The sequence below is a fragment of the Chiroxiphia lanceolata genome, chromosome 2 (genome assembly GCF_009829145.1).
Source record: "Chiroxiphia lanceolata isolate bChiLan1 chromosome 2, bChiLan1.pri, whole genome shotgun sequence".
Taxonomy (NCBI): Eukaryota; Metazoa; Chordata; class Aves; order Passeriformes; family Pipridae; genus Chiroxiphia; species Chiroxiphia lanceolata.
In genome coordinates this window covers 60,732,585-60,747,920 of record NC_045638.1, presented here as the reverse complement: position 1 = coordinate 60,747,920, position 15,336 = coordinate 60,732,585, and the positions used below count along the sequence as shown (strand labels likewise).

At 39.5% G+C, this 15,336-nt stretch overlaps 1 protein-coding gene across 4 annotated transcripts in view; it reads left to right on the top strand.

Annotated features, from left to right (window-relative positions):
- The window catches only part of NAA16 (N-alpha-acetyltransferase 16, NatA auxiliary subunit), a 65,746-nt gene that overhangs the window by 1,388 nt on the left and 49,022 nt on the right, over positions 1 to 15,336 (top strand). For all 4 annotated transcript variants that reach the window (XR_004355160.1, XM_032678427.1, XM_032678428.1 and 1 more), the window contains exon 2: positions 13,656 to 13,740. Coding sequence is in view for 3 of the 4 variants with exons in the window: in XM_032678427.1 (XP_032534318.1) it covers positions 13,656 to 13,740 (85 nt within the window). In the remaining variant the exon portion in view is untranslated. The remainder of the gene's footprint in view (positions 1 to 13,655; positions 13,741 to 15,336) is intronic.

Sequence of the window (15,336 nt, the reverse complement as noted above, 5' to 3'; positions counted from 1 at the left end):
AGCAGGTGCTTCAGAGCTGTTTTCTTTTACCTGCTTTGGGTAGTGTGCAGATTTTGAAAAACTTAATGGTTCTTAATGGGGATTTGTTGCCTACTGTATGCTTATGGTATGCATCTTAGTAAGTCATTCTAGCACTCCTCTTTCTCTCTGCTAAAAATAAATGACTAATATTAGAACAGTTAAGTGATTATTCTCACTAGTAGCGAACAAGTTCACAGTAGCAGTCACTTCTAAAGTTTTTTCAACTGAAGGGCTTTTTGGGAGATCATATTTTAGACGGAGGGGTTTTTTTTATTAAGCAGTGGATAAAACTTGTGAATTAGTGCTTAGGCAAGGACAAGAGGGATGCATAAAACTTCAGTGGATACAGAGATTTACTTTCTTTTCAAAGCTTTCAGAAGGCTTTAGGTGGTGCTGTGTAGTGTCAAATCACAGTTCCTAAAGTGTTAATCACAAAACTGTTGGCTTGGCTCTTCATATATTGTTGCTTCTTGAAACTTAATTTCTTATTACTTTTTTTCTAGCTAGCTCTCTTTCAGGATGCACTCTCTTTCTGGAATGTTAATGTCTACATAGTAAAAAGAGAACCCTTTGGCTGCTTGACATGTCTCAGTATTTTAATGTAGTAGTATAGCTTGTGGTGCTAAAGGCTCTTAAACTGATCCAGCTCTTGCTTACTTTGGCACTGCCAGAATACTTAAAATGCCCGTAACATCCCTAATAATTTCAAAAGTTAGGGGCATTTTGGGGGATTGTGTGGGTGGCTGTATAATAAGACCTTACAAGCATGTAGTGATTTAATGAAATGGAACAGATGCAAGGAAACTGTACTCATATATTAAGACTTAAGTATTTTTATGAATGCTCTGCAGAGAATTAGCAGTTGTGAAATGGGAAACTCATTTGGAGAGCATTAGAAATACTTCAGAGTGAGTGACGTGGTGTGTGTATGTAACATATGAGACAGGTTATCAACGGTCTGAACAAGATGCCCACAACCAAGCTGACAGAGCTGCCCTGAGTGTTGTGGCCTCTTGGAGTTCAGGGGAAGCTGTGAAGTCTGCTCAAGAAGCTGAGTAAATAGTCTCTAAGCCACATCAGTTTGTGTGCATGCATGCTTGGCAGTGCTTGAAGAAGCTGACTTAAAACTAGCAGTTGGGTGATTAGGGAAGTAGTAGCAACTGTAGCATAGGTAATAGTTCTGTTTGCTCAGGACTACTGTAAGGTAGTGCTAGAGCTCATTTCTTTTGCTGTCCTGACTTCCAAGTCTGTTTTGTTTCTTAGGCTTGGATTAAGACTCTTCTGCAGAGACTTTTTCTCAGACTAGTTGCTCTTGCTCTGGAAGATCTGCTGGTGCTTGCAGGTGTGATGTTGTTCGGGATGAAGGGGCTGAGCAGCTTCAAGCTTTTATCTTCCACTTCTCAGTGTCAGAGAAAGCATGGATGAAGTATCTGAGGTATTGCTCCCCTGTCATGGAAAGAGAAAGGCATCATAAACAAGAATTAATACAGGAATGCTGGTGTGTTTCTTACCATCTAAAATCAGACTTCAGCTCAGGTGATTTTCTTAGTTAATGGGGCAGATGCAGTCTAAAACACATACTCGTGGTAACTTGGAAATGTTTCTTGTTAAGGTTGAAGTTTGGTAATGTGTATTGGGTGTTTACTTCTAGTAAGCTTAGGCAGATCTTCTGTGTTTTGTATTTAAAATAGATTTGTAAGCTTGCCTTGAGAGTACATTTGCATTTAAGCTGCTTTGATTATTTTTTTTCCTCCCCTTCACCCTAGAATCCAGATTGTAAACCGTGTCTAATCTTAGAGTTAGTTTAAACATTGGCTTTATGGAATCAAATCAGCTCTGTCTGGATAGAGTACAGTTAGTAGTCTTTATAAGTGCTTTAGGGAAAAGCCTTGGGTTTCTTGTAGTAGTTTCTTGGCTTACTTGCCAAATTGTTTCTATTTTTAAGGAATGCTTAGTGTCTTCTAGTAACTATTGGTGTCCCCAGGTAACACACAGTATAAGGTCTTACCTGATATTTGTTTCATGTCTAATAACTGAGGATAGTATCATGACTGTAAATAACTAATCCTTTGATTTCTTAGTGAATTCCACTTATTGTTGTTGCATCAAATAAGGTTTGCTGTTTTAATTGCAGTTGACTTCAAGTAATAAAACACAAAAAGTTCACAAGTATATCCCTTTGCAGCAGTGTCTTGTTGCTGCATAGTTCATTCAGTCATGTAATTTCCATTTTCTGAAGTGAGGAGATCTTAGCAGTTATTTAAAGTGCCCTGTCTGAGGAGTTGTTTAACTTCTCTGTAGTGTCCTTTTTGTTCCATAATTTCTTCAATAATCTTATGAAATTTATTCTTTGATAAAATATAAATATACAAGTGTTTGTAGAAGTTAATTCAATTAATTCTTATTTGTAGAGTTCTAAGAGCTTTTTTAAGCTTTTACTTAATTAAATAATAATGGATTATAAGCATGCAAATAATCAGTCTCCTAGTAATGATGTGGGGGAGTTACGGAACTATTAAACTCAATAATTGTGAAGGTATGTTGTTATGCTAATTAGTGCCCCCCAAATGAGATGAATAACATCTCTGAGGTAGCCATTGTAATCCACCACTGGAGTAGTGGGTGTTTGAAGTCATTAAAGATGCCTTCTTTTACAGAGAGGAGTGTGGAGCAGTCAGGTAAAGTCTTCTTGGTGTAACTTATAAGACTGATTAGTGGTGTGGCTGTTTCTTGTGCTGCTAAGGACGGGCAGCCTAGGAAGAGTGCGGGCCATTTCCTTCATATGGACTTTGAAGAGAGGTGGTGAGGATGCCTGACCAGCTGCATTCTTCTAATATGACAGAGTTGTGGAGGATAGATAACAGACTAATGATTATAGTTAGTAAGACTTTCATAAGGGAAGATGAGACTACAAATTTGTCAGTAATTTGAGAGAGTCTGATTTGGAGAAGACTTTATCCTAAGTAAATATTCCTGTTTTAATTTTTCAAAAGGAGTTTGTGAAGGTTGTCATAAAAGGCTCATAAAGCAGACTTCTATGGAATGATGCTGGTTGTTTCTTCACTCTGGACTTTCATACAGGAATTTTCCTTTAAAAAATGGTAATTTTTCAGAGTTAATTCCCCTTGTGCTGGATATTTTTCCTAATTGGTGGTGGTTATAGCAATGAATAGCAAGAAGAGTTCAGTTGTACTGAACTATTCAGTGCACAAAAAGTGAAGGCCACCTGCAAATATGCAGAAGTACTTCACATTTCTAGAGTAAGTTGAGTCATAACAAGTGAAATTGGTTATAAATTATTTGGAAATCCTAATTTAATACGGACCTACTGTGGGCTGTAAGATGGATTGCCTCTAAGATTTGCAGTTTTAGGGATATTTGAGGTTCTTTTAAAACAGTTTTCTTGTGCAGTAGTTGAAAACCACTGAATACTGGGAAAAGAAAAACGCTGTTATGCCACTGCTCCAGTACATTGCAAGTGTACATTTGCAGTGTTGTGTGCTTTACTCTTTCCCCTGGTCCTGCCCCCAAGCCTCCTGAGAAGAAGGAGGCAAGTATGAAATTACCAAACGGAAGAACAGAAGATGCAGAAGTTATAAGCAATCTGGAGAAGTGTGGTGATTTGAGCCACCATAAAAATCCAAAATCCAATTTCCAGGCTTCCCCCACCCCTTCCCACAATTTTATCTCAACAGAGATAAACTTTCTGAAGAGAAAACTTTGAAGCAAGAGGCTTCTGTAGGGGAAAGGGGAAGTGTATATACATTTATTCTACACAATAAATACCATACAAACTAAAAGCAACTATATATATAATATTATACACTTCTGTCAGTCCTTTTAAGCTTCTCTTTCAATTCAGTCCAGGAAAAAGCCCTTCAGGGCTGATAGGTACCCGGTCTCTCTCTCATGGGAGTGTTCAGGTTCCCCCACCAACCTCCAACTGTTTGCTGAAGTCTTTTCTTCCTCACAAAGTCCAAGAAGATAACTCTGAGTCCTTTCTCCGTGTTTCCGTGCCATCTCTGCTGTGTGATTCTCTCTCTCATACTTCGGTTCTGTGCTGCTGTAGTTCAGTCAGCTTATCGTACATATGCCTCCTGGAATCTTCATTCCTCCTCCGAGTTTTCGGTTGCCCTCCGTTTAAATCACTGCAAGGACATCCTCCGGGCCTCTCTCTGGTCCATCTCCAATTTCACCTGGGGTTATCTCCCTGGCACCGGGCTGCATTCTGCCCGTCCACTTGGCTCCGCTCCAATGCTGAGCCTCTCCTCCACTTTACAGTGAGAGGAATAAAAGAAGGCCCCCTCTGCAGTCTAGCTGCAAAAGGTGGGGGGGGAAAGAGGGCTTGGCTTCAAGGCCTGCCCCTCTCTCTCCCACTTACCTTATGTTGTGAGTCTCTTTCACAACAAACACACTCACTCCAATGATGCCTCCAACCCTGGCTTAGGCAGAGTTGTGGGCCACAGGGCCCCCCTCTCCCCCAGAGGGGAAAGAAAGGGGTCCTGCCACCCCTGGCCTTCTCTCACACACACTCACACACACACACACACACAGAGCAGCAGACACAACAGCAGCCAGGCAGACTGATTGCCAACAACTTCCGCCCGGTTGTGTATATCTGATTTTTCAGCAGGAACGAACAAGACGAGCGGTGATTGGCCCTCCAGGGAAAACTACCCTGGCACCAAATCACCTCTAGTCCCCCCAGCTCCCCGGAGGGGGGTGGGGGGGGGGGCAATCTCAGACTATGACAAGAAGCTAAGGAGGGTCTTGCCTATGTTCAAGCTATCGTGCCTACTTTTTATTTTGGTAGAAATAGTGGCTGCAGAGTAGCAGGCTCTAACAAAAAGTTCTTAGCAAAAAGGTAGTTATACTGTGGAACTCTTTGCAGCATGATGTATTAGCTAAGAAGAGGTTTGGATGCCATAGGGTATGTGTGTGGGCAACTGCTTTTTTTGTGTGTGTAAAGGTACACCCTTTGGCTCAGAGGATTGGTGAGATACAAATAGCTGGAGGCTGAACATTCTGTAAGAACTGCAACAATGCACTTCTTACTCATAAGGGTCTGTTTATGCATCCAGCACTTGTATCTTACCAGGTGGGTCTGATCTTTCTGGACAAATCTGTATAATTCATGCAACTTTTTGTCTGAATCACTGTGTAATTGAGTATGGGATGTTGAGATGAAATTGGAAATTTACACTGGTAGTTATCTTGAACTTGCTTTAAGATGTCTAAATAAAAGCATAACTTTTAAAGCCTTATGTTTATTTTTGAGTGTATGTATCGAGTCCCACAAAACAGTGCTGATGTTCATGGTTTAATTTACTTAACTGCTCACAGATGCAGTTCCACTAGCTTGTGGAGCCACCTGCTTGGTCTGGGTTCTTGCTAGGCAAATTGCAGTTCTTCCCAGGAAATGTGGCAGATGGGTCTCTCCAGTACTTGTACACCAAGTGCAGATTGAAAACTAATGAAAAATATGTGACAGGGTCTAGTTTCTAGTGTTGCTGTTATGCTTTGCAGAGGCACGTGCATGTTCATGAATAGTAGAGAACACTACTGCCTCAAGTAGTGACAAAGTTACAGATGTTAACTACTCAGAAAGAGCTCTTTCTGCTCTATGTTCTCTTGTTTCTGCTCTTTTGAAGCAAAGGATATTCTAGGGATTAAAGTAGTATTGAGTGTGTGTGCAGCACGAAATTAGGCTAGGTCTTAATTTAGGGCAAGCTTATTGATCATAGCTTCCCATTTTAAAAGAGGTATAGTTTATAGGGCTTTTAAAGATGCCTATGATAGTAAATATTGAAACAACATTCTCTTATCATACATGTTCTTTCAAATAATAAATACATCAGTTTTATTCTGCCGATAATAAAGAATACAGACAGCAGTGATTACAACTGTTATTGTACATAATGCAGGTGGTGGTGTTTTTGTGTTTTCTGTAGATTTGAACTTAAATAATTGGGAAAAGCTGGTTAAAGGAAACAATTCTGTTGTATACAGAGAATCATGATAATGAAAGCTTAGATATTACTGTGACATTAGTACTTTGAAAATGTTACCATGTATAATGCTGGCAGCTTGTTCTGTTTGTACACCACTGTCTGTGATGTGACTCAGCACCGTTCTGCATTGCTAAGTCCCTGGGTCTGGAGAAGAATGATGTGGCCTGTCCATTTTGAGAATTGAAGTGAGAAAGGATATATCTAAGTTGCTTTCCTCTTTTTCTTTCAGCTGATAAGGTTAACTGCTCTTAGCAGCAGATGGTGGGGGTGTCTGTGCATGTGTAATATACCTGTAGGGCATTGTCCTAGTTACAGGGATTGGGATCAGTTTATCATGGTGTGACTATAACCAAAACTGTATATTCTACACCCTCTATGTAATTTCTGATAGACTGTTAATAAATGGATTGTTTGTAGCGGCTGCCCAGGGCACACCTGACACCTCAGGCTACAAGCTGGGTGTTAAAAAATGCTGTGAGGCAGGGGAATGTTTCTTTGTCTTCACACCACCGACTCAGCTGAGATAACTCCCCTCCAGGGAGGCATTGCACTTCACACCCAGCCTGAGGGGTCATCTCTGCTAATGGGCCATACTGGACTGGCATTATAGGCAGCTGCAATGACCTAGACCGTCAAAGATTCCAAAAATATCCCGTGACTCACAGAGTTAAATCACCCATACTGAAGCTCCCTGTCCTGGGCATTCCCACCTGAATTTGAGCATATATAAACTTTGGGTTTTGGAACTTCTGGTACCACTTTGTCGGATCAAGACAAGGACCAAAACTCCGACAGGAATGCGACTGCGACTCTCGACAGGACTGCAATCATTACCTCAACAGAACTGTGACCATCATCCGAACCAACAGATTTTCCTTTCCTTTTGCTCTGCACCCATGGGGGCCACGTGGTTCTCAGCACGGGGGCTAAGAAACACTGTTCTGTTCTTGTCCCTGGGTGCTGGGTTATCCATCTGTCTTTGGGGGTTCAAACCAAGTTTTCTCTGTATAATTGTATTTATTTTACTCTTTTTAGTAAATTGTAACTCTGTCTTGTAATCTCTTGAGTTGGGCTCATTTCTCCTGCCAATTTACATTTAAACCAGCCCAGGCATGGGAAATGGGTGGAAGAACATGTTGTTACACTGGAAGTGTTGTCCTGGGACTATAAGTCTAAGATGCTGTGGGAGGGCTTTTTTGGCCTTCATGAGCTGAAGCCCCTTCCAGCTGATAGTTGTTTTTATTTTTCGTTCTCTGAAACATCAGTGGACTGAAATCAGTGTGGAGAGGATTGCTGTTTGGGAAACCTCATGCAGAGGTCCCTAGTCTGTCTCTGGACTTTAGTGGTTATCATGATGCTTTCTTTTCCTGTATCAGTATTACATAGTATCCATATATTTTGTGATATGAGAAGCATTTCCAACATGCCAAACTCTTTCAGAACCTTACCGTATATAGTTCAAACAATTTACTGTCAGACCTTGCGGTCAAATTGGTGAATAATTTAGTAATTATCATTTATTAGCGTAGAAACATTATATAGTGAGTTTTGCCTGAAATCTAACAAAGGTACTTGGACAACTAATTTTATCAGTGAAAAACATAGATTATCTGTTAGGTGCAAATGGCATTGTTTTACAGATGTGCAATAAAACAAGGAAGGCTTTTTAAAAGGTCCCAGTGTTAAATGCCAATTAAGAATACTGACAGTGTGCTGATGTTGCTGTATTGATTGTACCTGGTTTTGGTCAGAAATGTGTATTAGTAATTTGATCAGCCCCTAAATACTTGTCAAGTAGCTCCCAGGAAAAGTTGCTGATCAGAATCAGAGTCATTGATAACTGAGATTTTTTTTTTTTTTTTTTTTTTGTTACTGAACTTGTTCACCACTGTGACTCAGAGAGACTTCCAACATTCTTTCTGTAAGGCTTGGTGTGTAAACCTTGTCCTTTTTCCTTAGGCTCTAATGTTCCACATTTAGTTCTTGAGTTCCTTCCTTATGCAGCACCTGTGTCAGTGTTGCACAGCAGACACAGAGTTGAAAAAATTGAAGATGTAACCATTAAGGACTTAAGAGTAATTTTTTTTTAAACTACTCTTAGGTGTTGCCACCCTCCCCCCCCCCCCCCCCCCGCCAAGTTTTACACCAAAATGTTGGCAACAGGAGTGAAGACACTACCTGGTAAGAAGAATGTTGAAACTTTCAAGTGCTGAGAGGTCTGCAAGCAGGATTATATGGAAGTACAGTAGCATGGAAGATTAACTTAAAGGAGTCTTAGGAGGAGTGGCTGAGGGAGCTGGGTCTGTTTTGCCTGGAGAAAAGGAGGCTCAGGGGTGACTCTACGGCAGCCTGAAAGGAGATTGTAGTCAGGTGCAGGTCGGTCTTCTCTCCCAGGTAATAAGTGATGTGACGAGGGGAAATGGCCCCAAGATGCACCAGGGAAGGTTTATATTGGATATGAGGAAAAATTTCTTCACAAGGGTTATTTAGCATTGGAAGAGGCTGCCCAGGGAAGTAGTTGAGTCACCAACCCTGGAGGTACTTACAAGGCACGTAGATGTGTCATTTAGAGACATGGTTGGTGGAGTTGGCAGTTTGACTTGGTGATAAGTCTTTTCCAACCTAATATTCCTATTCTGTATTCTTCTAATAAAGCTTGAAGCTGTATTTATTCAGCTATGTAAAAAACAGTTACACCAGTTGAAAGTCCTACTTCTCACACTGCTGGTTCTGATGTTGCAGCACATTTCTGGCAAGGCAGCCTATTGATGTGCAGACCTATATGAATAGAATGTGAGCTGTACAGGAGGATCTGAGAATAGTGTTAAAATGTTGGCAGTGGTTTGGATTTTGTGTTTGATAAGTTCTTGTCAGGAGACAGCAAAACCAATTTTTAAATTGTGGTATTGTTTTTAAAGAAACTGTACATTGGTTTGGAATGGACCTTTCAAGGCCATCTAGTTCAACCCCTCTGCCATAAACAGTGACATGTTTTAACTAAAGCAGGTTGCTGAGAGCTCCTTGAATGTTTCTAGGGAGGAGACATATGTAACTCCTCTGGGCAACCTGTTCCAGTGTTTCACGATCCATATTGTAAAATATTTCTTTCTTATGTCTTGTCTGAATTGACTGTCTTTTAGTGTAGAAACATCACCCCTTGTCCTGTCACAAGAGACCCTGTTAAAAAGTTGTCTCTGTCTTTCTTATAAGCTGCCTTTACACTTGCTCACAATGAGACAAGTCAGTGGAAAATTTGGATTGACCCTCTTCATTGCAGCTTTGTTAGTCACAGACCATCTTAAATAATTTAAAATTAGTAAAACATTTAAGTTGATCAAGGAAACCTGAGTGCTGTGTGTAACACTGCTATTTTGTTTGATGTGATAGCTGTCCTCGTTCTTTGAATGGGATACCACCTTTTATCCAGCCTTCACGTGAAAATGATTTATGAAATGTCATTTTAGTACATTCAGGGCCATGAAGTGAGGAAGGGAGTTGATTGCTGCAGTCTCTGAGTAGCTAGTTGAGATTTTTTTTTTTTTTTTGTTAGAGGACTTCTCAGAAGTGAGTGTTAATATCTGAGGACCATAATGAGATGTTGTTCAGCCACAAAATTGCCAAACTGTGTTTTAAACTGTGGCTTCAGTATGTGAAACATGTAGCTGTTCTCTAAATGCAAGGCCTTTTTCAAAGTAGCAAATGCTTTGTCTAGGGAGATGTAGTTTGTAAAAGAATCCCTTTATTAACCTGATGTTATAAACAGTTACACTTAATGTACATGTGAATAACATGTGATTGAATAGTGATACATGAAGTCCTGTTTTATAAGTGATGTTAGTGAGTGATTCAGATCCCTGATTCTGTTTATATTTAGTAGTCAAAGGGGGGTTTGTCTGTTTTAAGGGTGGAAGTGTTTATGTCCTTAAAAAAATGACATCATGCAAAAAAATAAATTAGAATTTGTGAGTGGCAGTTCCTTAAATAGAAGCAGCAAAGCACTGTAATACAGGAATAAAGTTTCTTCTTTAGTTTCTTCTAAAGTTTTTCAGTTTTATTCTTGTTACTATTACTTTTTACCTTTACAGTCTTAGGTACTTCTTAGATGCAATTCCTATTTGACATCTTTGTAGAGGCACTTGATACTCCCCTGAAAGTATAAAAATTATGTGTAGCTTAATTGTATGGCAAAGTATGCACGTAGATGATATCTTTGAGTTGGTGTTGAAAAAGGAAATAAATAATTATGAGATTTTTGCCAGAGGGGGTAACATCCTTCCAGGAGCATCTGGTAGCAAGAGTTCTGGATAACACTTTGGCTTTGCCGGAATCTCCTTTTGAGGTTTCAAGTGTGTAAACATTCATGATTTGGCTTTAGTTTTAGCAGGAAATGATTGCCATAAAAGGGTGATGGAGAGCATCACATAAAGGTAGTATAAAAAATACAAACAACAGGTAAGGCAATGTAAAAAATACAAACAACAAAAAAAGCCAACTCAGCATATTAACTTGAGCTTTTAGTAAACCAAAGACTTAATATAGTAGGACAGATACTAATGCATGTATTTTAGCTACATTTGCCCTGATTACTAAAAAGACTTGAGAACATGTATGGAGACATCAGGCTTCTCATCTATGAAATGCCCATCTGTACTACAAAACAAGATAGTATCATGTACCATTTAACTCTGGTCTCCTGTAAACAAATTGCGGGTGGAGCATAGTGTGCTCATCTGTAGTTTTTTGACAGAGAAGTTTGAAAGTAGTCCATTCATGAGGTTTGGATGCTTTAAAAGCTTGCCCGTGTCACTGAATCTGTCAACCTTTCAGTGTGTGCATGTGTGTAGGTATATGTGATGAGAGACAAATAATTTGTATTGCTGAGCAAAGCCCTTTTGTATTGGTATACTTTTAAGTTAATGTATTGTTATAAATACAGAACTTATTTCCAAATGCATGTGCATATATGTATTTGGGGCACTGGTGCTAGTAAGTCACCTTTTGATTAACCAGCAAGACTTGACCGATAAGCATGGAATGCACAAAGTTGTATTTCCTGCTCCTTATGTTTCTGTAGTCAGACTGTCTTTTGACAAGCAGGTGGTCAAGAAATGCTTTGTGTCTGGTTTTGGGCTAAACTGTTTATTGACAAGCACTGTGAGTACAAGTATATTCTTATGAGGCTGAGGAAACTAGGATTATTTACCCTGGAGAAAAGGAGGCTTGGGGATGATCTTATGATGCTCTACAGCTACCTGAAAGGAGGCTGTAGCAAAGTGGAGATCAGCCTCTTCTCCAGGTAACAAGAGACAGGACAAGATAGATATGGCCTCAAATTGCACCAAGGGAGGTTGACTGGATATGAGGAAAAATTTCTTCACTTGAATTGGTTCTCCAGCATTGGAAGAGGCTGCCCAGGGAAGCGTTTGAGTCACCAACCCTGCAGCTATTTACAAGGCATGTTAGATGTGGCATTTAGGGATATAGTTTAGTGGTGAACTTGGCAATACTGGGTTAAAGGTTGGACTTGATGATCTTAGAGGTCTTTTCTCAACCTAAACAAAGTATGCTGGTTATCTTACCAGCAAGCCAAAAAACCTGTGAATATTGAACTTAGTCTTCCTCTCAATGTGGAGTGCATTAATTTCTCTCTCCCATTCATCTGTTGGGCTTTGGAAAATGTAATCTTGTCTGTTCTCCAAAAATCACATTTGTCTATAATTATCTTAAATTCAGTGCCTGAAACTGAATTCTATTGGATAAAAATGTCAGAACAAGGATAATGGATCTATTTTAAGTGCACACTTGACTCAAATAGCTTCTGGTTAAGCACTGCTGTATATTTGGAGTTTCACTGAACTTTCAAGAATTGCAGAATTGTGGATCAATGTTCACTATTCTGTTATTTTTAGGCTTACCTGTTTAGAAAGCATAGTTGGAGCATTCTTGGTATTTTTCTAGGATTCTTTAAAATATTGTATTAAGCAGCTTATGTTAACAAAGCAAGTAGATGAATGGGAAAATTTGACCTTCTCCTAGAAGGGACTCCAAGTTTTGCCACAACCGGCATTATTTCAGATAAGGTGTGGAAGCTAGTTGTCAGTTAAAAAAAAAAATCTCAAAGCTCTTCTGTTGCTTTTGTTTAGATGTTAATTCCCATAGTATAATTATTTGCCTTTAAGGGGAACCCTGTGGCCATCCTGCCATAAGTCAGTCAGGCAGAGCAACCTGATCTACTATCAAAGTTAGCTCTCTCTTTTTTTTTTTTTTTTTTTTTGAGAGGTGGTTTTGATGACCTCCAAGGGTTCCTGCTGACCTAAATTATTCTATGATTTGGTCTGCACTTGGTCATGGTTAACTGCAGGTGTCTTGAGTTTCAGGCAACAAGAACTTAAAAACTGTCTGCAGTTAAGCCCTTCCTCACAGATTGGAGGGGGACCCTTGTTTTGTCACCTTAGCTGATTACCCAGAAGTGATCCCAGGCATGTTTCTGTTGCTTGTGCCCAGAAAGCAATGTAATGATCTGTTCTGACTGCAAAGGAGTTACTGCACTCTGTATTAATTTAACACAGATTTTACCTCTGTCCTGGAAGATTGATGGAGCGGGAATGATCGATGAGAGACTGTTAAAACACTCAAGCACATAACTGCAATGACATAGTTTCTCCTGAGAATAGCTGTCTAAATGACAGCAGGACAATACTCCTTATTAACTGAAAATGGTGCCAAACTAAGCCTGGTTTGGTGGTTTTCCTGCAGTTAAAAATCTTAAGTGACCGTATATAATTTTCATGTTTGTCGATACAAGCCTGCCTTTAACTGGTTTAAATAACTTGTTTTATTGATCTACTGTAGTGATCAGTAGCTGATTTAAATTACTAGAACCTTATTGACTTAAGTAATATCTTTTTAAAGAAGAAAAGGGACTCGGGTTCGCATGTTTTGTTTCTTCTGTATGTTTCCACAGTTGAACCACATTGTTTGCCAGTTTACCTAGTAATTAGGTAAATGATATTCTAAGTAAATATAAAAGTAGCCCTTAGCTGTACTATTCCAGGTAGGTAGAAACTAGATATTTTATTTTTTTTAATAACCTGGTAAATTCTCCCACCCTGATATCTATGTAGAGATTTCAGAGGTTATGATTGGTCTATCCTAATTCAGTTTTCTCTCTTCTTTCCAAAAGTCTATATTGGCAACTAGGAAAGTCTTCTGTCTTATTTCTTGCTCTGGGAGGTGACTAGGCCAGGGAAATGGGATGCTGAAAGGAGCATCTAGACTCTTTAAGACTTAACTCTTCTCAAAAGTCCTGTTGAGTCAAGATTTCTAGCTTGGCTCTCCATTTTAAGAATTTCTAAATCGAAGTAGACATTGCTACTTCCCTTTATTTCTGTTGAAAAGGAATTACTGGTTTTTTAATAAAAAAGTAGATCGTGAGGTAGAATATTGGCTGCATGTTCTGAGTGCTGAACAAAGGCAATGTGATATGAATGGCCATATTTGACTAGAGCTTGTTGGTGATCTGATCCCCATACCTTGCTGAATGAACGGCTGCATTTGTAATAGTGTGTTAAGGTACTCTGGCTTTAAACACATTTCAGTGATTGTGTTTCACCTCTTTTACAGAAATGTTACGAACAAAAGCAGTACAAAAATGGACTCAAGTTCTGCAAGATGATCCTCTCTAACCCAAAATTTGCTGAACATGGAGGTAACTGCAGACTCAAGATTTGTTTTTTTTTCTCCTGTCATGAGCTTAAATGTTTAATCAGTCTATTTCATGCTAATACCAAAGAAAGGAGCTTGTTGCAGGGTGTGATTCTGTCCTTATGACTGAATAATTACTCGGGATTTTCAGTCTTTGTGTATTCAGACCGAGTTTCCACTGTAGCTCAGTCAAAAACTCCTAGCAGTGGGATGTTGAAGATCAAAATATATGGTGGAAGCACACTTCAGTGGAGCTTCCAAGTTGCCTTTCTAGGTTTCTGGGTCAGAATGCTAGTGTGGGTTTTTCTTATGTTCCTATTTAAGGCAGGCCCAGCCTTTTTTTGGATACTGCATGAAGGTGTTCTGCCAATAAATTAAAAATCTGCCTTTTTTTTTCCTCAAGTTCATACTCTTAAATTTCCTGTGCTGCATACAAATTGCTACTTATAAGGAGCAGAGTTAAGTGTAACACTGTTGCTCTTAAGACTTGAAGCTGAAGACAGAATCTGGAGATCCTGTTCTGATAAGTATTGTGGGAAACAGGGCAGCAAAATCTTACTTCTATTTACATCCTCAGTAAGCTTCTCTAGTCTTACTGTATTACAGGTTTCTGTTACAGGGTTCAGACAGTCTTTCCTTCTGATACAGGGAAAGTTTTCTTGGGTTTTTTATGTTGAAGCAACCAAACTGAGTGTATCTGTACTGTATCAATAAAATTGTTTTCCTATTTGATGTTGTCAAATCTTGGCAAAATGTTTGACTAGTCCTTTTCGTGCTTCCATCAATGTCTGCTGTTTCTTTGTCTTCATTAATTCCCTAGAGATAAAAGTTTTGATGCCTCAAAGCTAGATTGCTTTGTCCAGCTCTGACCTGATATGTTCATCTCTACTAGCACTTGTGTTTTTGTAACATCTCTGTACACAGATCTGTCTTTCCTGCTCTTGCTGCCTCTTAAACTTTTCCAGGACAACTAGCTGCCTTGGCAATCCATGTACTACTTGGGCTCTGAGCCACTAATGGCTTTGAAGCTTGGGAGTAAAGCCTGGAATGAACAGCTGAAGCAGAACTAAGCCAGCGAAATGATCTGATGGAAAGCTGCACTGTTGTCACACTTAACTTCAGAGACTAGGAATGTCAAAAGTTTAGTGAGAAGGTGGCAAACAGATGGATTGCTGTGGCTGGGCAGTTATCTCTTTGGTGTGGGAAGGCAGGAGTACCTTGGCCCTCTTCCCACAGTGGGGATATTCTTTTTTAAGCTTCTTGATATTGTCTGGAAGATATCATTCTATCTTTCTCTGTTCTTATAGCATGGATGGAGGACAAAAAAGCCCCACATGACTCATTTTGGGTCATCGTTCACTTTAGGTGCATTTTTACAGAAAAAATGTTAAACAGGTCTATCAATAAAACCTCAAACTGCTGCTATAGCTGACCTTGAGGTCATGGGCTGTTGCCATTAATACTGAGGAAAAGGTTGCAGTTGGAGGAAAACCAGAGTACTGTACTAATCTTCTGGCAGGGGCCAAAACAAGTGATCTCTTATTTAACAAAAAAACTGAAATGTGAATTTGAAATCTCGTGCCTCTCAAAATGTTGATAA